The sequence below is a fragment of the Hypanus sabinus genome, chromosome 29, assembly GCF_030144855.1.
Source record: "Hypanus sabinus isolate sHypSab1 chromosome 29, sHypSab1.hap1, whole genome shotgun sequence".
NCBI lineage: Eukaryota > Metazoa > Chordata > Chondrichthyes > Myliobatiformes > Dasyatidae > Hypanus > Hypanus sabinus.
Window position 1 is genome coordinate 10515362 of NC_082734.1, and position 20556 is coordinate 10535917.

Genomic DNA, 20556 nt, shown 5'->3' on the forward strand with positions numbered 1-20556 from the left:
GATGCAGGTGTCTTCTGACATGTGGGAACTCAATTCCGACTTGCAAACTGTTCATCTTGCAAACAATTCACCGGAACGGGACACTGCTATAACTTGGGTGTGGACCTGTAATGGGTAAACATGTCTGGAGGAGCGAGGCAAGAGCAGCCATGATCGAATTGATAGTGGAACCATTGAAAGGGCTCATTACCTTATGTTACTTTCAAGAGAGGACAGGGTGGCAAGTGGAAACCCAAGTGAAAAATCTTTTGGTTATTAACACAAATGATACACTTCGGTCTAATGCCCTTCCCTTGGACAACATTGGTGGCATGGAGAGGGGAGACTTGCAGCTTGGGCAACTGCCTATCTTCCATTAAGAAAAACCCCACCCAGGCTTGTGCCCTGGAAACTTTCCAAGGCACAAATCCATGGTCTATCGAGACTAATGGCAGCCTACACACTTAGGTGTATGTTTCAATGTACATGGGATGAACATCATAAAATGAATCTGAATACAAAATCAAATCTCTGCTGGAAATCAGAAATAAAAACAGAAAATGCCAAAAACATTCAGATGCATCGACCTGCAATATTAACTCTTTCTACGGTACTGCTTGACCTCCTGATTTTCTTTTGAGGGGAACTCATGGTGCTCTATTTAAAATAGGCAGGTATTGAAAGCCAAAGAAAGTTCATAAAAGATTCATTCTGTGTCACAGGCAGATGAATCACAAAATACAAATTTGCTTGTGTATAAGATTTCCATTTGAACCACAGGTGCTTTTGGGCTCTGGTTTATGTATAAACTGCAGATCCCACCCTGGTGCTGAAAGCCTGCTGTAACCCAGTAAGGCAACTCCTACCTTAGTTATAGTCCCCACAGCTTTGGTCCGGCCCTCTCGGAAAACAAGGCGTTGATCGGTGTGCAGGTACTCAGGAGTTTTAATGAAGCGGAAGTGAACAGTGGCTTTGTCCCCGGTGCGCAGGCAGTCTTTGCTCATGGACAGAATAGTGGCCGTCTGCCTAATACTGCCACAGTGCACTGTTTATGAGAAGGAGTTAAATGAACCCGGCATACACAGACACAGTGCAGATTTATTATGGAGGTAGTTTATATGTGACATTTCACAGCCTCAGGAGAACCCAACATGCTTCATTGTCAAACTTCTTGTCAATGGTACAGGAGAATCAGCACCCATTTTGAACACAAACTCCCATAAGTTTAATATATTACCCAGTTCAATTTTATAACATTAGCCCATGATTCCAGTCGGAACTCTCCTGCTCTTCAAATATCGCTCAAGTAATTTCCAACAAGCAAACACACTCAGTGGCCACTATATTACACAAATCCTGTACCTAATAGTGGGCACTGAGAGTATGTTCATGGTCTGCTGCTGTAGCCCATTCACTTCAAGTTTCAACAGGCTGTGCATTCAGAGATGCTCTTTTGTACACCACTGTTGTAACACATGGTTATTTGAGTTACTATTGCGTTCCTGTCCACTTTAACCAGTCTGGCCATTCTTCTCTGACCTCTCTCATTAACACTGCATTTCCTCCCACAGAACAGCCACTCACTGGATTTGTTTTTATCACACCATCCTCTGTGAACTCTAGAGACTGCTGTGTGTGAAAATCCCAGGAGATCAGCAGTTTGAGATATTCAACAGTCATTCCACAGTCAGAATCGCTGAGATCAAGTTTCTTCCCCATTCTGATGCTTTGTCTAAACAACTGAACCTCAACCATGTCTGCATGTGTTTATGCATTGAGTTGCTGCCACATGATTGGCTGATCAGCTACTTGCATTAACAAGCAGGTGTACCTAATCAAGTGGCCACTGGGTGTATTAACAGGTCAATGGCTCACTTCAAACAACACCCCAATACAAGTTGAGTACCCATTATCCGACATTCCAAAATCCAAAAACCTCCAAAATCCAAATTTTTTTTTCTTTGGTGATGACATGTCACAGATGGAAAATTCCACAAAGCTTCCGGAAGGTTCCCAAGTGATGCGCAGGCCTCTGTGCAACATACTCTACTGAGAAGTGATCTCACATACGTAATGAACAGAAGTTAGTGAAAAATAGAAAAACTGCATAAAGTGAAAAATGAAGATCTTGATCATCTATCAGCGTCGGAGTGAACATATACTGCTTAACAGTATGCTGATCATGAAGCAAGCAAAGATCTATCGTGACAGCTGAACATTGAAGGTAATTGTGATTGTATGGCAGGCTGGTTGCAGAAATTCAAGAAAAGGGCATCCAACTTTTAAAGCATCTGCTGATCACAAAATTCTAACACCAGCATAAGCCTACGATGCTGATTTTTTTTTAATACCTTACCTAAAACTGAAAACAATACAAATACATTGTACTGTAACTTTAAACAAAACACAGCGTCAAAGGTGGAGAACAAAAGCCTGCCGTTGTTCAACAGTTGATTCAGGTATTCTCTCCCAATGCTGCCGTGCTGCTTTTGTTACCCTAACCACATTATATTTTCATTATATTAATGATATGAAATAACTTTATTGTTAAGTGATGAACAATAAAAGACTGTTTACCGGTAGTTGGAAATGATGGCGCTCCCAAGCTATATTATATATTCCAAAATCAAAAACACTTCCAGCCCCAAGCATTTCAGATAAACGGTACTCAACCTGTAGTGCAGTACTGGGAGTTTCAGTTTGGATTATGCCCCAGTACTTGGTTTGGAGTCTGCACAAAGATTCTACCTTGAGAAACTAACTTCACCCCTTCCTGACCCTTTGAAACTCGAGCATCTGCCACAAACAAATCATTCCCAACTCGGGGTGCGGGTGGAGAATGGTGATGGGAATACTGCAAAGCAAGTTCCATCCAGTTTGCTTACCCATGGCCTGGTAGCGGGGACTGATGGTTGTCGGATGGTGTAGCACCAGAATTTCTCCTTCAAATTCCCAGGAAGCCTGAGGATTCAGTTTTGGAGAGACCATCACCATTCCCTTTCGGATGGACGATCGCTTAATCTGAGCAGAAATTGTGTTCCATTAATTTCCACAACATTTGAAGCACACAATAGAGTTGGTGGGGGTTCTGCTGTGGTTTTAGGGTAGAGAATGATCAAGAACCACAAACTGAAGCAGAGGTGGAGACAAACACCCCTTCCAATGACATTTTACCAAATCCAACTTTAAATTCTCTTATTTCCAAATCTGGCTCATTGGCCAATGGAGCAATGATTGAATCTAATTATTGAAAATATTTCAAATCATTTTTTTATGAAAGTGCAGGCTCCAAAATATTTAACCCAGGGACTAGATGAATTTTATGACTTTCTCCTCATATTATTCTCCTTGGATGTGGTCTCTTCACACCCCCCCCCCCCCAGTCCAACCACACAAACAGTTACATGGAATCATCATTTGCAAAGAAAGCCAGGAGTTGCATCCTCAGCTGCTAGCTCCCTTCTCATCCCTTAGGTGACCTACAGCAGGAAGATGACATCAAATACAACCATACAGAATGAGGCTCTTTTCTCTAGTAAAAGCTGGGATTCAGGAATGTGAAAGGGGAAGAGAAAACTTTAAATTATAAATGAATCAAATATGAAAATGTTCACCCCCATTGTCCCTATTCCTTCCCAAAAATAAAGATTGTTATCTTTCTTGTAATAAAAGGTAATAATCCTTACTTATTTTGGGAAGGATTAGGAACTATCAGGAAATGGGAAATAGACATTTCCATTTTCCCGTGATATTATCCCAAAAATACTGACAATTCCACTTCTCCATATACAAGTGAAACCCTGAGCTTCTAGTCAGTCACCTATTAGTGACTTCCTGACTGCATTCTAACTCTGCACTCCTCATAGGGTTCAGCAGAAGACAGACTTTTCTACAATTTTTACACTCCAGAGCCACGGAAAGATTTCAGGACTGTTGGAGGCCATTTTACCTATCATATGTAGGACACTGTGCTAAAACAATTCAGTTCTCCCTGTGGCTGGCCCTGAGAATTTCTTCATTTCATGTATTTACCCAGTTTCTATTGAACACCATAATCATACTTGCCCCCACAATACAAGCCAAATATGAAAATATCTACTTCCTGATTGTCACAAATCCCTCCCTAATAAAGGGAGGATTGTACCCAGTCCCCATTTTGTCAGCCTGCAGTTGGTCTACTGTTAACCTACTAAATCATTTGTCGTCCTCCAAAATAGTCTAAATATATTTTTTTATTTTTCTGTGAGCAGAAATTATTCTCTTCCCCATTTCACAATAGCCCGTGTGTCCGGGTGACTTGGTATAGTTGTAGTTTGGGACAGCTTCTCCAAAAGTAATTGCCACAGATTCATTTTACTTAGCAATTATGTGAGTGGCAAATACAGGCAACCCGTGTTATGGGGAGGGAGGGTTTTGTGTTTCTAGACTAGAGAATGGGCTCTATCATGATCTTCTGTAATGAGAAGCCATGTCATCTGTGAGCATCAAGAAAAGAGTTGATCCCCTTCCCAAAATAAATTCTGCAAGTGCAAATTTTCTACTATAAGCAACAGAATTAGGCCATTCAGTCCATTGAGTCTACTCTGCCATTCAACCAAATTTTAATCTCAATCTCAAATTTTTTGGGTGGTGATCTGTGAATTCTCCAAGGGCGAATTTCTAACTCAAGCAGTCACCCTATGTTAAGCCAGCTGCCTCCGTAATTCTAAGTCAATTTGGTAACTGATTAAGAATTCATGACCTTCTCCAATCAGAGTGAAAACTCTGAATGAGGAGTGGTAAACCTCAAGGAAGAATTTACAAAAAACAGATAAGCACAAAATATGTAGCAGAGAATCTGCCCATTCCAAGCAGACATCACAATTGGCATTTTGTGCTTCATACAAATCTTGTCCTGTTCCATTTCAACACAACCACACCCTTAGGAGTAAAGAGAATTTACTGATGTTTGTTCCGATGTGTTCAGAGGTCAATTATGCACAGAAGCTTGTGGAGCAGCACACCAAATATGTCACAAATTTTAGATCTGCAAAATTGGAGGGACTGTTTATACATTCAGACCGTGCATCAGGTGGTACATGATGGAAGAAATGGACCTTGGTATCCTGAACATTGGTGAAATGTTAGTAACTGCATACAGCAAGTATCAAATACCTTCTTCAAAGCAAAGGAAGCAGTTTGGCCACCTCGCACTTCACGGACTGGCATTCGTTTCCTGTGGATAGACTTCACTGCGATGGGTATGAAGTTCCCCAGCGGGTCAGGTCCTAGCAGCAAAATGTCATTCAGTCGAATAAGACCTCGCAGTGTGGTTCCAGATACCACTGTCCCAACACCCTAGAAAAAAAATATAAAGTGGGAGCACTGCAGGGATTGTGAGTTAATGGCAACTGTCAAGGAAACCCAGTCATTAATAATTTCCCAACAAAGATAAGCCACAGCTTCACATATTTTCACAAGGCACTTTGCCAAAGCCCTACTTAGGTAAGAGTTTCACCATAAATATTGAGCACTTACCTCACCCCTTAACCAGGCCTAAAGGGACAAGTTAAAGTTTTGCAATGTCAGAAATGTTCGCTGTAGAACATAGGAAGGATTCAATAGTTTTAGTTAATCACCCATTTTCTGCTGCTTTGTTTAATAGCAGTGTGGCTGGTGCATTGAATGCCAGGCAAATCAGCTCTTAGATAGGCATGTGAATTTTACGAGAATGGAGGAATATGGACATAGTGAGGGCAGACGGGATTAGTATAACCAAACAATAATTACTAGTTCAGCATAACATCATGAGCCAAAGGGTTTTGCTCTATTTTCCAGAGCCTTTCTCTGGAATATTCCCTTCAGCAAGCCAAGGTTTACTGCAGTTCAAGTTTATGCCTCTAGTGGCTGGACTCCCAAGTTCTGGAATCCTCTGAAAAGTCTTTACCTCATTCCTTCCATGCTTCTTAAAAATTTTCAATATTGCAAGCTTTTCATCTATACAATTCATCCCCCGGCTTGGTGTCCAATTTTATTTAGTTTTTTAAAATTAAGAATTGGAGGTGGGCATAACTGTCAAAATCAGCATTTGTCTCCATTCGCTGTGGGAAACGTGCTGCTAAGTCATCTCGAATGTTCTAATCCTAGCAGAATAACTCCCACACTGCTGAGCAGAAGCATGGATAAAGGGGACAGCAATCACCTCTTTACCCAGGACAGAAATGTAGGTTAAAAGGTCAGCACACCATTTTGTGCCAAAGAGCCTGTTATGTACTATGCTCTAAGTATAGACTTCCTGGATTTTAGTCTCAGTATAGACATTTATAGATGCACAGTGGAGAGTACCCTGACTGGTTGCATTGCAGCCTGTTATGGAAACACCAATGTCCTCGAAAGGATACAGGTAAAGCCCTCCCCACCACTGAGCACATCTACAAGGAAGGCTGTTGCAGGAAAGCTGCAGCCAACATCTAGGACCCCCACCATCCAGTCCATTCTCTCTTCTTACTGCTGCCATCAGAGAGGAGATACTGGTGCCTTGGATGCCACCACACCAGGTTCATGGACAGTTACTATCCCATTATCATCAGGCTCCTGAACCAGTGTGAGTAACTTCACTCACCTCAACACAGAGCTGATCCCACAACCTATGGACTCATTTTCAAGAACTCAACAACTCATGTTCTCAATGTTATTTATTACTTTTTACCTATTATGATTATTTCACTTTTCTTTTTGTATTTGCACAATTTGTTGTCATTTGTGTGTAGTTCTTCATTGATTCTGTGTTTCTTTGTATTTACTGTGAATGCCCACAAGAAAATGAATCTCAAATTAGTATATGGTGACATATATATACTTTAATAATTTATTTTGAGCTTTGACTTAGACAGTCAAGTTAAAGTTAAAGTCTGTCCCGAGCCTTATAGGCTCACGAGGCCGGTGCTTATGCCGGTTTCTGTGGCATAAGGCGACTGAGAGTACGAGACTTCCTCCCCCCGGATAGGACGCCAGTCTATCGCAAGGTTAACCCCCAGCATTTTGCCAGTATCCATTTTCAGCTGCATAGACTGGAGCAATGTGTGGTTAACAGCCTTGCTGAAGGACACAACATGCTGCCTCGGCCGGGGCTCGAACTCACGACCTTCAGATCGCTAGACCAACGCCTTAACCACTTGGCCACATGCCACACTAGTGACAATAAAGAAATTGTATTTTTCTATATCAAGACTATTTAAGACTTAAAGAGAAGTGCAGGTAGCGTTCCCATGAACCTGTTGCTCAAATCCTTCAGAGTTCACAGGATTGGTAGGCATCATGGTAGCCTCTGCAAGCTGCTGCAATACATTTTGCGGGTGATACATGCTGCATCACTGGTGGATGATAGACCGAGTAAACCAGCTACCCTCAAATTCAAGTTAATTGTAATTCAACTGTAAACATGTATACTGCCAATGGAGACAACATTCCTGCAGACCAAGCTGCACAAACACAGCATAAATAACAATAATATTACCAGAAATAAATTAACAGCAAGGTTCATACAAGTTAAAAAGTAAAAGGTATAATGCTAGGTAGTGGCAGGGAGTTCAGTACACTTATGGCCTGGGGAGGTGGGGGGGGGGTGAGAAAGAGAGGGTCAAAGAGATTGTGCGACAGATGTAAGAGATCCTACATACGTGGTGCTCCTGAAGAGAGACCCTGATGATCCTCTCAGCAGTCCTCATAATGTTTGTAGGGACTTGTGCTTAGAAGCCTTGCAATTCCCATGCCAGTGTGATACAACTGGTCAGGACACTATCAATGACTCTCTTGTAAAAGTTAAAATTGGAGGATCCTCACTTGCCTCAACCTCCTCAGATTGGAGACGCTGCTGTGATTTTATTTTTTGACCAGGTGTAATTGAGGGACCAGTTGAAATCATCCATAATGTGTACTCCCAGAAACTTGGTGCTCTTAACTCTCCAAGGAGGAGCCATTTATGTGCAGTAAGGAGCGGTTAGCCTGCACCTTTCTATATTCTATTGATATTCCATCACCTCTTTGGTCTTGTCGACATCTGAGACTCAAGTTGGTGAGCTCGTACCATTCTACTAGCCAGTCTATCTCCTCTCTGTATGCTGTTTTGTCATCGTTGTTGAGGCCAGCCAGTGTTGTGTCATCAGCAAACTTGATTTGGTTTGTAATTGTCAGGTTAGAGTACTGTTGGAACTGCACTCATCTAGGCAAGAGGGCAGTATTCCATCACGCTCCGTGATTTGTGCTGTGCTGACTGGCAGAAGACATGTCATTACAGAATACTTGGTAACTGACTTGTTCTTGCAATCAGCATGTGTATGGCCGGCCTAGTTAAATTTGTCATTAACAGTGACAGGATCTTGATGGTGAGCATTAATACAATTAAGATGCAAATAGATGCTGAGAGGATGTTCTTTGGAGATGAACAATGCCCATGACATTTGGCTCAGATGTTACTTGTCATTTAGGTATTATAGTAATATTATGTATTGCAGTGTACAGTTGCCCAGCGTTCCCGCCAAGGTGCGTACACAAATCTTTTACTACTAGCGCACAAAGGAATTTAAACTGCGCACTAAAGGTTGTCACCCTCTACCTCATTAGCATGTTAAGTACACTTCATGATTGTACAATCGCATTTCTCTTTCTGGTTTCTGATGTGTGTGGACAGTGTTAACAACGTGTCTGCAGATCTTAGAACTGGCTTATTTATGCTGTTTTTATTGAAGAAATTATTGATTCACTGTTGAATTCCAAAAAAGCCAAGGGCATGAAGCACATAAGAACTACTAATTCATTGAAAGGGATATATCTTAATGAAACAGTAGAAACTGCTGCACTGAAAGCTCATGAGATCAGGAACGTGAGATTTGTGATTTTATATGCTTTGTCTGACCATTTCAAACAACTTTAATACGTGAAAAGATTGATATTATTAATGCTGTTGTATAGTATCTCAGAAATAAGACTGATGTGTATTATTTTATTTCTTTTAAGCAATGAATTATCCTTGGAATAGCTTCAGGTTTACTTCCACTTAAAAATTCAGTGCACGCACATTGTTGTCACTGGGCAAAAAATTGCACAGCATAAGATTTTTGCGCACACTGGTCACTACAAGTTAGAGTGAACGTTGATGCTGCCACAAAAAACATTTCATGAGATACATGAATGGTAAACCTGATACTGATAGGGTCTCTGTTGTGAACGGAGAGGGAGAAGGGGGCAGGGAAAGGGGAGAGAGAGAACAGGAAGCACCAGAGAAACATTCTGTAATGATCAATAAACTAAATGTTTGGAATCAAATGACTTTGCCTGGATGGGTGTGTCTGCACCCGTGCCACCCCTCACCTCTGGCACTACTTTGCCCCGTCCCACTGCCCTCCCGCAGCGCTCCATCATCGCCATTCCCAACATCCTTTGCTCCCGCTAGATTTACAAACTCACTTTCTGCTCCACATCGACAAATACAGTACTGCGCAAAAGTCTTAAATACTCTAGCTGTAAGTGCCCAAGACTTTTGCTCAGTACTGTAAATGTATGCCTTATAGTGCTGCACAAAGTCTTCAGGTTAACTTCTGTCGTCTGTAAGAAGTTTGTATGTTCTCCTCATAACTGCATGTGTTTCCTCTGGATGCTCCGGTTTCATCCCACATTCCAAAGAAGCACATTTAGGGTTAGTTAGATTGTGGGCATACTATATTGGTGCCAGAAATTTGATGACACTTACATCCTTTCCCCAGGATAATCCACGTTGATTTGACGTAAACACATTTCATTGTATGTTTTGATAAACCTGTTGCACATAAAGCTAATCTTTGATACAGTCCTTTGGAACCCCTGCACAATGCTCAGGGGTTCAGATGACAGAAACAGTCCTATTCCACTGCATACACCTCTTCTATTAGTGGCCTAGAGTTTCCAATATCTCCAGGAGCAGCCTGGAAGATGTGCACCTTTGGGATGTGGTCCTGTGGACAAACAGATTCCTTGCCAGTGTCACTGACTGAAGCATCGCAGGAGATCAGAACATTGAGATAGCAGTGTACGCTGCTGTTGAAATAAGTGATGCTATAGACTAAAATCAAAACAGTGAGCTGTTGGCCTCCCCCCTCGCTATGGCAGGAGCGATTCCTGTCTCTCCCTCTTAGTGAGAGGGCCCGTGGCATGTTGAGCTATTGGGGTAAACGGTTGTTTTTGATGCTCTGCAGATTCATGGTCTCCTTGGGAGCTTTGCTATTGCTTGCACGTCTGACAGTTTTGCCGAGGCAGGTGGGGGGAGTGGGAGTGGGAAGGGTTGAGGCTTTGCTGCTGCTTGTGTGTGTGGGGGGGGGGGGGGGGGGGCTTTGGGCTTTAACATTTTTCTGTCATTCTTTCTTTGTGGTTATTCTTCTGTTTCATGGATGACTGTGAAGAGCAAGAATTTTAGGTTGTATACATTCTGATATTAAGTGAAACCAATGAACCATTGACTAAAAAAAATTAACACTTCAAGAAAGTGCATTTTACTGTGTTAAAGATGGTTTGATTCATGAGATGTCAAGTAGGGAATTATGGATGGTTTCTTGTTAATTCCCCACTCCCACCTCTACTCAACAATGAAGATCTCACCGGAACGGAGTAGGTGTCATCAATTTGAAACTCTGCTGGCTCATCCTCTTTGAAACTTGTCCGTGGTGACAACAGGTTCAGGAACATCTTCAAGAGATCCAGGTTCTCTCCTGTCACATTGGAGATCTGGAAAATCGGGCACATCCTGAGGCAGAGGACAAGGAAAATGCTGGGTTACAGGGAGACAAAGAACATTTAGGAGGCAAAGAAAATTTAAGCATTAAGATCTAGACATAAAGAATGAAGACCAAAACCAAAGTGAGGTAGGTGCTTGTAAGATAATTGGTCAGCAACTACCTCTGACCACCATTTTAGGCACTTCCTTTTGTGCTAACAAGGTACAATAAGCGACACTTTTCTAGTGTGCTCAGTCTATTCAAATCCCTTCAACTCACTGTATTAAATCAACAAGCCACTTAAGGCAGTTTGACTTATTTAAGCAAAGATACTCCCAGGCAGAGAGAATGTTAGATATCCAGGATCACAGGGAATTAGCAAAAATTAACCATTGTATAATAAAAATTGAATGTGTTACTCAACCACAACCTCATGGCAGACCAAAAAAATTCCCTTGTGGAAGAGGGCTAAGCCAACCCCACTGAAGCTCATGTGAAATGGCTCATTGAACAAGCTTCTAAACAACACTCAATGTTAGATCAACCCACTGATGTTCACAGGCCATGGTGCTATGTCATTGGATCATCTGCCAGCAAGTTACCACTTTTAAAAGGAAATTAAAAGGGTTGACAGTTTATAAAAACAAAGCCCCATTAGCTGAAGCAACACGGTTACCTCTCAGAGCTGAAGTTTGATGCTGTTACAATCACATCGTCCTTGTTTTGAACCAGGACAGGGATCTTCCTGCAGCCTGGGGACTTCAGCAGCCTCTGCAGCAACTTTAGCGTTTCTGGTTAATGATAAGGGACAAAACTAAAACACATTCCACTAGAATTACACAGTACTATCACTACTGGCACATGACACATCACTCTCGATCCCTATCACCTCCAAGCTACTAGCTCCCTACCTCATGGATTCCCCCTACTGTAAACACTCAACCCTTCCAATCACTAAAAGTCTTTCTTATTCCGTCTCTGGGATTCTTTGATGATGCAAACCCAATTAACCTGACCAGGCATGGCTATTAAGAGTATTCCTTATACAAGTCTGCCTTTCTTAAAAATCAAAGTGACTTCTACAACAGTTCATCATGGTCATAAGATGTCAAACATATTCTGCATTCCCTCTTAAAAATACAATAAGGCCACAAGATCAATTATCATTGCATTAAAATTACACAACTGGACGTATAATTTATATACAGACAGTCCCTGGGTTACGTACGAGTTCCTTTCCTGAGTCCGTCTTTGTACGCAAGTCGGAACAAGTACATCCAGTATCATTTAGCATCAGTTAGTCAAACGTTTGTCTGACTATATAGTATATATTTTACCTTTCTATACATATAAAACACTTAAGAAACGTACTAAACCACTGCGTTGCTTAGTAATAATTGTAGCTTTCATTGGGGCAGGGCTTTTCACGTTCCATTAATCTCACTTTACTCTTTATCCTTTGAAATTGTTCCGATCGTTGACCGACTAGCTTAACGCTTTTCCAATGACCAATGGTGTTTCACCTCTTTCCAAACGCTTTATTATTTCCTCTTTATTTTCAATCGCGATCGCTTCCCGTCAATGGAAAAGAAATACTGCAGGTGGCAGGTCCCGAGCTCTGCCGGCTCCCGAGGTCTGCTGGGTCCTAAGGACCACAGCACTGAGAGAGGCTAAATGGGACAAGTGGGGGCTGTGCTGGGTTTGGGTATTTGATTCTCCACAATATTCTGCGTGGGAATTTAAACTGGAGGTGGCAGTGTTTTTTTACAAGGTTGAGTTGTGAGCTCGACATCAACCCGGCACAGATGGTACGGGAGTCACTGGATCGACATCAACCCGGCACGGGAGTAGTCTGTCACTAGATCGAACTTGGGAACCTCTGTTCTCCAACCCGGTGCTGATCCCACTGTGCCAATAGCCGAATGGAACCGGGGGGGGGGGTCAGGGTGAATCTTACTAAGAAAAATTTAAACCAAATACAAAGTTAAACACTCAACACAATGTCAACAGCAACAACTTAAAATGGCGGACGGCATTCTCCTTCCTCGGTTCATAAGTATGAGTTGTCCGTAAGTCGGATGTTCATAACTCGGGGACTACCCGTATACACAAGTGGATTTAGAGAGGATGTTTCCAATGGTGGAGGAGTCTAATACCAGAGAACAATGGCAGAGTCCAAGGCCAGAGGACACACCCTCAGAATATTTAGAAAGCAGATGAGGAGGAATTTCTCTAGAATTTATTGCCACAGCCAGCTGTGGAGGCCAGATGTATTTAAGTTGAGGTTGATAGATTCTTGATTAGTCAGGGCACGAAGGCAGGAGATTGGGGCTGAGAGGGAAATGGATCTGACGTGATGAAATGGCAGAGCTGACTTGTTGGGCCAAATGATTTAATTCTGCTCTACATCTTATGGCCGGATAATGTACAACAATATTACATAAAACAAGACAGACAAACTCAGTGGCCACTTTATTAGGTACACCTATGTGTCAACAACTCAATGCATAAAAACATGCAGACATGGTCAAGACATTCAGTTGCTGTTCAGACCAAACATCAGAATGGGGAAGAAATACAATTCAAGTGAATACTTAATACATACTACAGAACTACAGTTACTCTGGAAACCGATAAGCAGAGAAAGTAAAGCTGTTTTAGAAGGAGAAAAATCTTGGTATGAACTGTTTACATGTAACCCCCCACAGTAAAGAGAAGCCATTGTCTTTTACAAACAGGCTGCTAGTTTCACTGGGGAAGCCAATGGAAACCAACAAAAAAAACTAACTGCTTCGACTGACAAATCTGCAACAATACTTTTATTACATAATGTAACATAACACTCTCACCTCCCCACACCTCACATTCTAGATGCCTTTAGAATTAAGCATTAACAAAATAAACATCACTATTAAATATTTTAAAGCCTGTAATAAAAATAACTTAAGAGTTTGAACCTCTAGTTTTAGTAACATGATTTCCATAATGCAAGGTTTCTTAGAAATGTAATTTCCATATTAAAGCAGAACGAACTATCTGAAACAGAATGTTTGAGCAATGATTCTGTCTGTAATAACACATTGGGAACTATGAAGCAGTTTTGTACAACTCGGAAACAAGTTTACAGATGGAAGTATTTTCCAAAGAATGGGAAAGTAATTGAAAAATTTTAATACCAATTCAAGCCCCAAGCCCCCACATTGACCACCTTTGTCAAGTCACATGAAAGTGGTGTACTCAAATTTATGAAAAAACACAAAGACTGCCACAAATTCAATATGCTAGTAAAAGAAGTTATCAAAACACATGGAGCATAAACTGCAGAATCTACAAAAGTGAGCCTACAACTGCAGAACCAGTTCAGCGCTAAGGTGAATGAAGCCCACCCGCAAGCCCAATAGTCACAGGGCAACAAATTCTCCTGAACCTGGCAGCGTAGGACCAAGACTCCTGCACCTCCCATCTGACGGGTAAAACACAGGGCAAATGTGCTGAAAATCTGTTTTGTTTTCCACTCTCGGGCCTCAACAATTTTAATCTTGCTCGAGTAATGGAGTAACAGGTTCCTCTTCTGCTATCAGGCCTTGACAAAGCATCCACCCCCAGCAATGGTTGTCCTGGCTCTCGTGAGTCTGGTTCACTGAAACCCCCGGGAGAACGCAAACGCGCCAGTTAAGTTGGTTCAAAATGTACATCCCTTAAAGGGAAATTACAGACTGTTTCCTGCAGCTATCGTAATTCAGAAGTACATCAACTAGAACATGGGTTCCCAACCTTTCAGCCATGGATCCCTACCATTAACTGAGGGGTCTGGACCCCAGGTTGGGAATCCCTGTACTAGAATATCTAGTTTTGTGAGCGACCCGTACTTTGTCGCTGTTGGTCACCATTACCATCTTGAACAGCCTTTGAGACCCAAAGGAGGCTGCTCTGACAGTAAACAGTGATGGCATACATACATACATACTAACAACAGTGGCCTCTTGTTTAGGCACACCAACCACAGAAAGATGCAAATAAGAAACCAGTTTATTTACAAATGAATCAAATTGAGCAGGGGTGTCAAACTCATTTTAGGTCACGAGCCGGATTGAGAAAAATGCGACTTCATGCGGGCCAGATCAGTTGTGCACGCGCGCATGCTCCCACAGCTTTCGTTGCCTTCATTTTTTCAACCTGCTCTCATGTGTCTCAGTCTCTGCTATGTCTAAAATTGTTTCACTTTACGAATTTCGTTTTTTTATGAAGCAGATTGCCTAGCAAGCATTCTTTTTGATTGGTATTAACTTACAGACATAGATTACAAGAAAGTAGGCAACGAGAAAGAAACAATGCTATTTCCATACCTTTTCCATTAATAAACCGTTTGAAATCAAGCATTAGCAAACACAAATGTAGACCTAACACAGGGGCGTCAAACTCAAATACACAGTGGGCCAAAATTTTAAAAATCGGTACAAGTCGAGGGCCGGACTGGTTCAGCGTTTATTGCAAAATTATTGAAATGAATTTATTACACATATTAACCTGGAACTAACAAAGCTTAGGTTATTGCCTACAAAAACATTGAACATTAAATAAAAAATCAGTTGCATTTATTTCTTATGGCTTTATCCGCAGCTTTTCCGGAGTAATTTCTAATGAAGACATTTTTCCACAGGCCAACACTCTGTGATTCACACTAGCCTAAGCCAGATACTTGGCATCTCATCTTGGATGCAAGTTCATCAATGTTTGGAGTCAGGCTCTGAGCTGAGGAAATCCTCAGAATTGAGTGAAGGTGTTCATCAGAAAGACAACTCCTGTGTGATGTCTTGTTTATCTTCATCAAAGAGAACAGTTGTTCACACAGATACGTGCTGCCAAACAGAGAGCATTTGAGCAGCTTGGGTACGTAGCTGGGGCATTGTGTCGGGAATGAAACGTAGAAACTGTGCAGCGCCCACCGAGTCATACTTTGCCTTGAGTGTGTCACTACATTGGAGTTCAATCAGCTCCATTTGTATGTTGGTTGGTGCGCTTTCCACGTCAGCTGCAAATGGATTACTGAGCAGTTCAAACCTGCTTTTTTGGGCTTCAAAGTCGGCAAATCGCCGTGTGAAGTCGGCACCAAGTATGCTAAGTTTTTCAGCAAACTTTGCACGTGGGAACACTGCGGTAGAAACCTGCTCTTTCATAGTTCGGCAACACGGATAATGGCTCAAGTTTTCTTGCTGCATCTGCGTCTCCCACAGGCGCAGCTTGGTTTTAAAAGCCCTCACTGCAGCGTACATGTCTGTGATCACACGACCCCACCCCTGAAGCTGCAGGTTGAGCGCATTGAGATGGCTCGTGATGTCACACAGAAACGCCATTTCACAAAGCAACTTTTTATCCTAGAGCTCTGTTGTGTCTTTCCCTTTGCTTTCCATGAACTGACAGATCTCCTCATGCAACTCGAAACATCTTTTCAGCACTTTTCCTTGGCTTAACCATCGCACCTCTGTGTGACAGGGCAAATCATTATATTCTGAACCCAACTCCTCCAGAAACGACTTGAACTCGCGGTGATTTAAACCTTTGGCTCTTATGAAGTTAACTGCTCATGTTATGGTGCTCATTATATGTTCCATTTTCAAGGCTTTGCCACACAACGATTCCTGGTGTATGATGCAATGATAAGCTGTCAGCTCACCTGCGCCATTTTCCTCCCGCATCTTCTCCCGGATCCTGCCCACCAATCCACTCTTTTGACCACACATCGCGGGTTTCTGTTTCTTGTCCAGATGCTTGTATTTGTCGTGGTGTTTCGTTTCATAGTGTCGTCTTACGTTATATTCTTTAATTACAGCCACACACTCTCCGCACACAAGACAAACAGGTTTGCCCTTTATATCTGCGAACATATACTCTGCCTCCCACCTGCCTTGAAAACCCCTGTTTTCAAAGTCCACCTTTCGTTCAGCCATTTTTGGGGTGAGGGATAGCTGAAAGTTGACCACACGTGACTAGCGCCATAAGGATGCTGATGAGAGAGTAAGGCAAGCGCGAGCAATGCACTGGCAGTGCATTGTGGGATTTGTAGTATTGGTGGTGTGTGCAATATACCGACGGGCCAGCTCTAATAGAAAAAAATTCATTAATGATATTCAGGAAATAAACCAGGGAAACCGAATAAACACTAAAAACCCTGAAAACCTGGTACCTGAATAAACTCAGCATTAGCCATATCATACGCCATAGGTGCTTCGATTACTGGGGCCAGCTTTAATAGTAATTAGATATTATCTCGCGGGCCAAAGATAATTCCACCGCGGGTCAAATCTGGCCCGCGGGCCTTGAGTTTGACATATGAAACAGAGAGTGATAATCTCCCTTCTTACCTTGCAAAATATTAGATGGGCACATGTCGATCTTAGTCACCACAACAAAGACAGGAACATTGAGTGCCAGTGCCAGCCCTAGATGTTCTTTTGTCATGCCCACAATTCCTGCATTGCTGCCAACCTTTAAGAAATAAAATTATACCCAGTCAGAATGGAGCAGTTAAGATTTCAGTACAAAGACCCAACTCCCCTTTGGACACATCAAGTAGCACAAGATAATTGGAAGTTCCTTCCCTACCACTCGAGCTCCTGACACTTTCTCCACAGTTGCAAAGTTGGAGCTTGAATGGCAAGTTTCAAATCTTCTCCTTTCATCGTCTACATTCTCAGTTTGCTAAGGTAACTGGCTGTTTAAGGAATAGCTAATTTACCCTCTCTGACCTCTAACACGCCCAACTTCAGTCCACTAAAAACAGTCGGCACTTCCATAAGAGGAAATACCGTGGTGACACCAGTGGGCTGCCCAGCACCATCCTCGCTGACTTGACACAGAGAATGCATTTCACCGCATGTTTCAATGTGTGTGACAAATAGAGCTGATCTTTCTCTCTGAAAGTGGCCGCTACAGTTTTTAAATTCTGCTCTATTTCAGGAAAGCATGAGCAATGCTGAGAAGGCTAGCAATGGTCGCACCTCGTTAGTTGCCCACAGCCAGAGTGACTTGCTGAATCATTTCAAAGAATGTTCAACAACATTTAAGGGTTTGCTGAAACAATGGCCAGAACAAGTAGAACAGCAGATTTCAGAGCTCTGATGTACTGCCAGGAAACAGGCCCACAAGTTCATCCCAACCATCTCTTTTGACATCATTCCTACCTGAACACATTTTATCATCCCATATTCCTATCAACCTCACCCCCCAGATTTTACCACTCACCTACACACGAGGCAATTTACAGAGACCTACTCACATATACATTCTTGGGGCCTGGAAGGAAATTTGACCCCTCTGTTACATCAGGACTGAATGTGGGTCACAAGAACACAGGCAGCAGCCGTTAGCTGTGCCACCATGCCATCATTTCCTTAACAAAATGGAGACTTGCGAACATGCAAGTTTTTTTTAAAAAACAAAATTACAGTTACAAAATCAGTTTGTTTTAACATTTATAATTTTTAAGATTAGCTTTATATGCCACATGCATGTCAAAACATGCAGTGAAATGCATTTGTTTGATTTTACGCAACGAGGATTGTGCGTGGGCAGCTGCGAGTGTTGCCATGCTTTTGATGCCAACATACCGCCCAGAACTCACTGATCCTAACCCGCACATCTTTGGAGTGGGGGGGGGGGGGAACCAGAGCACCCCAGAGGAAATCTGTGTGGACATGGCGAAACCGCACTAACTCCTTAGTGGTGGGAACTGAACCCCCGTCTTACAGTTGGTGCTGCAAAGTGCAGCCCTAATGAAACTTTACCATAGAACAGTACAGTAGAGCATAAGAAAAGATCACACCCAGCTAAACCCTCCATACACTAATTCCTACAGTGTCCATATCCCTTCCTCCTTACATCCATGTGCTTATCTAAACTTTTCTTAAAAGCCTCTAATGTATTTGCCTCTACCAGGCAACACATTCTAGGCATCCACCACTGAGTGAAAAAAAAACTTGCCTCTCACATTCCCTTTGAAACTACGACCCTCTCACCTTCAATACACGCCCACTGGTATTAATATTTCAGAGCTGGGGAACAGATACTCCTCTCTACTCAGTCTATGCCTCTCATAATGTAAACATCTATCAGATCTCCCCTCATCCTCCACCTCTCCAGAGAAAACCCAAGTTTATCCAGCCTCTCATGATAGCACATGCCCTCTCCAGAGCTGCTTCATTTCTAAAATTAAATTTAGAAACATAGAAAACCTACAGCACAATACAGGCCTTTTGGCCCACAAAGTTGTGCCGAACATGTCCCTACCTTAGAAATTACTAGGCTTACCTATAGCCCTCTATTTTTCTAAGCTCCATGTACCTATCCAAAAATCTCTTAAAAGACCCTATCGTATCCGCCTCCACCACCGTTGCCGGCAGCCCATTCCATGCACTCATCACTCTCTGAGTAAAAAAACTTAACCCTGACATCTCCTCTGTACCTACTCCCCAGCACCTTAAACCTGTGTCCTCTTGTGGCAACCATTTCAGCCCTGGGAAAAAGCCTCTGACTATCCACATGATCAATGCCTCTCATCATCTTATACACCTCTCATCCTCAAGTCACCTCTCATCCTCCGGCACTGACCAATCACTTCTAGAAGGTCTCAACTTTGAACAAGCCTCAAACTTAGTTTCACATTATGTTGTATTCTGAGAATCTATTTGCATTTGGTTGTTACCTGTGGTTACAATCCGAGTTTTGCCCATCAGGTACAACAGGTTCTAAACACTTGCCCAATGCTTACTTCATGCACAAGTTGGTACAGAGGCCAGGTAAAAACTCAATGGTTTATTTTGTGTGACTCACTGTGTACACTCGGAGGATAGGCTCAACACTGGAAGTTAGGTGAAAAACCATCTCACAATCTAACATTGTCTAAACCTCCCAAAATATGATAGTGTTTACACAATAGCTTTCCAACTGCACACCTGCCTGCAAAGCCCCTCTCTTAAGGACAACCTTTGCCTAGACATTGTTACCAATCTCAACAGAAGACAAATTATGGAATTCTTGAAGAATTACTTTTGAAAGAACTACCTATCCTAATTCCACCTTTCATCAATGGGTCTGTGGACTTCCTGTCAAGTGCACACTGAAGTACTTTTTGAATGTAATGAGAAACCTCAACCTCTTTTCCCTCATAATCCAATCTTATCTTGAAGAAAGGGTTCTGTCTGCAACTGTGCAGTCAGAGGATTATTGTATAAACACCAAAGTCACGGTTTATCAGGGTGTTTCAGTAACAAAACCACATGCTTTTACATGCTGCTAAGGAAATCATGGTCTTCAAATTATGTAAATCTCCAGAAACCCTCAACCTCTTTCGCTCCAATCTTGCTCATGACTGGAATTTTTTTCCAGCCCCTAATGACATGTTGATAAATATTTTGTTCATTCTCTGCTGGAATAAAGTGTACCCAATACTAACTAATGTTTCTTTATATTTCTAATAATCTTCCTGCTCGTGTATTCTATCTGAAGAAGGAGGGCATTCTGATGCTTTGGAGGATATCAGAGAAGTTCTCCTTCAAAGAATGTGGTTTTCTTTCCTCCGCCATCGATGCTGCTCTCACCAGCACCTCCTCCATTTCCTGGACATCCGCAGTCACCCCACCTTCTCAGCACCTTAACAGGAATAGAGCTCCTCTTGCCCTTGCCTACAACCCCATGAGCCATTGCATCCAACATATCATTCTCCATCTTCAAAAAGATCCTAACACATCTTTACCTCCCCGCGTCCCCCCATCCACCAGTTTCCGCAGGGATTGCTCTATGATTTCCTTGTCCCTTCGTCCCTCCCCACTGATCTCCCATCCAGTCATAACCCTGA

The 20556-nt window shown here is 42.3% G+C and overlaps 2 protein-coding genes across 2 annotated transcripts in view; one reads left to right on the forward strand and one right to left on the reverse strand.

Annotated features, from left to right (window-relative positions):
- The window catches only part of LOC132382967 (epsin-2-like), a 66079-nt gene extending 63225 nt beyond the window's left edge, over positions 1-2854 (forward strand). The window contains exon 12 of the mRNA XM_059953585.1: positions 1551-2854. Within this exon, the coding sequence (XP_059809568.1) occupies positions 1551-1595 (45 nt within the window). The 3' untranslated portion in view covers positions 1596-2854. The remainder of the gene's footprint in view (positions 1-1550) is intronic.
- The window catches only part of LOC132382966 (GTP-binding protein 1-like), a 46257-nt gene that overhangs the window by 3965 nt on the left and 21736 nt on the right, over positions 1-20556 (reverse strand). The window contains exons 5-10 of the mRNA XM_059953583.1: positions 17066-17189; positions 11380-11494; positions 10588-10732; positions 5134-5316; positions 2865-3000; positions 846-1024 (exon numbers count right to left, since the gene is read on the reverse strand). Of these exons, the coding sequence (XP_059809566.1) occupies positions 846-1024; positions 2865-3000; positions 5134-5316; positions 10588-10732; positions 11380-11494; positions 17066-17189 (882 nt within the window). The remainder of the gene's footprint in view (positions 1-845; positions 1025-2864; positions 3001-5133; positions 5317-10587; positions 10733-11379; positions 11495-17065; positions 17190-20556) is intronic.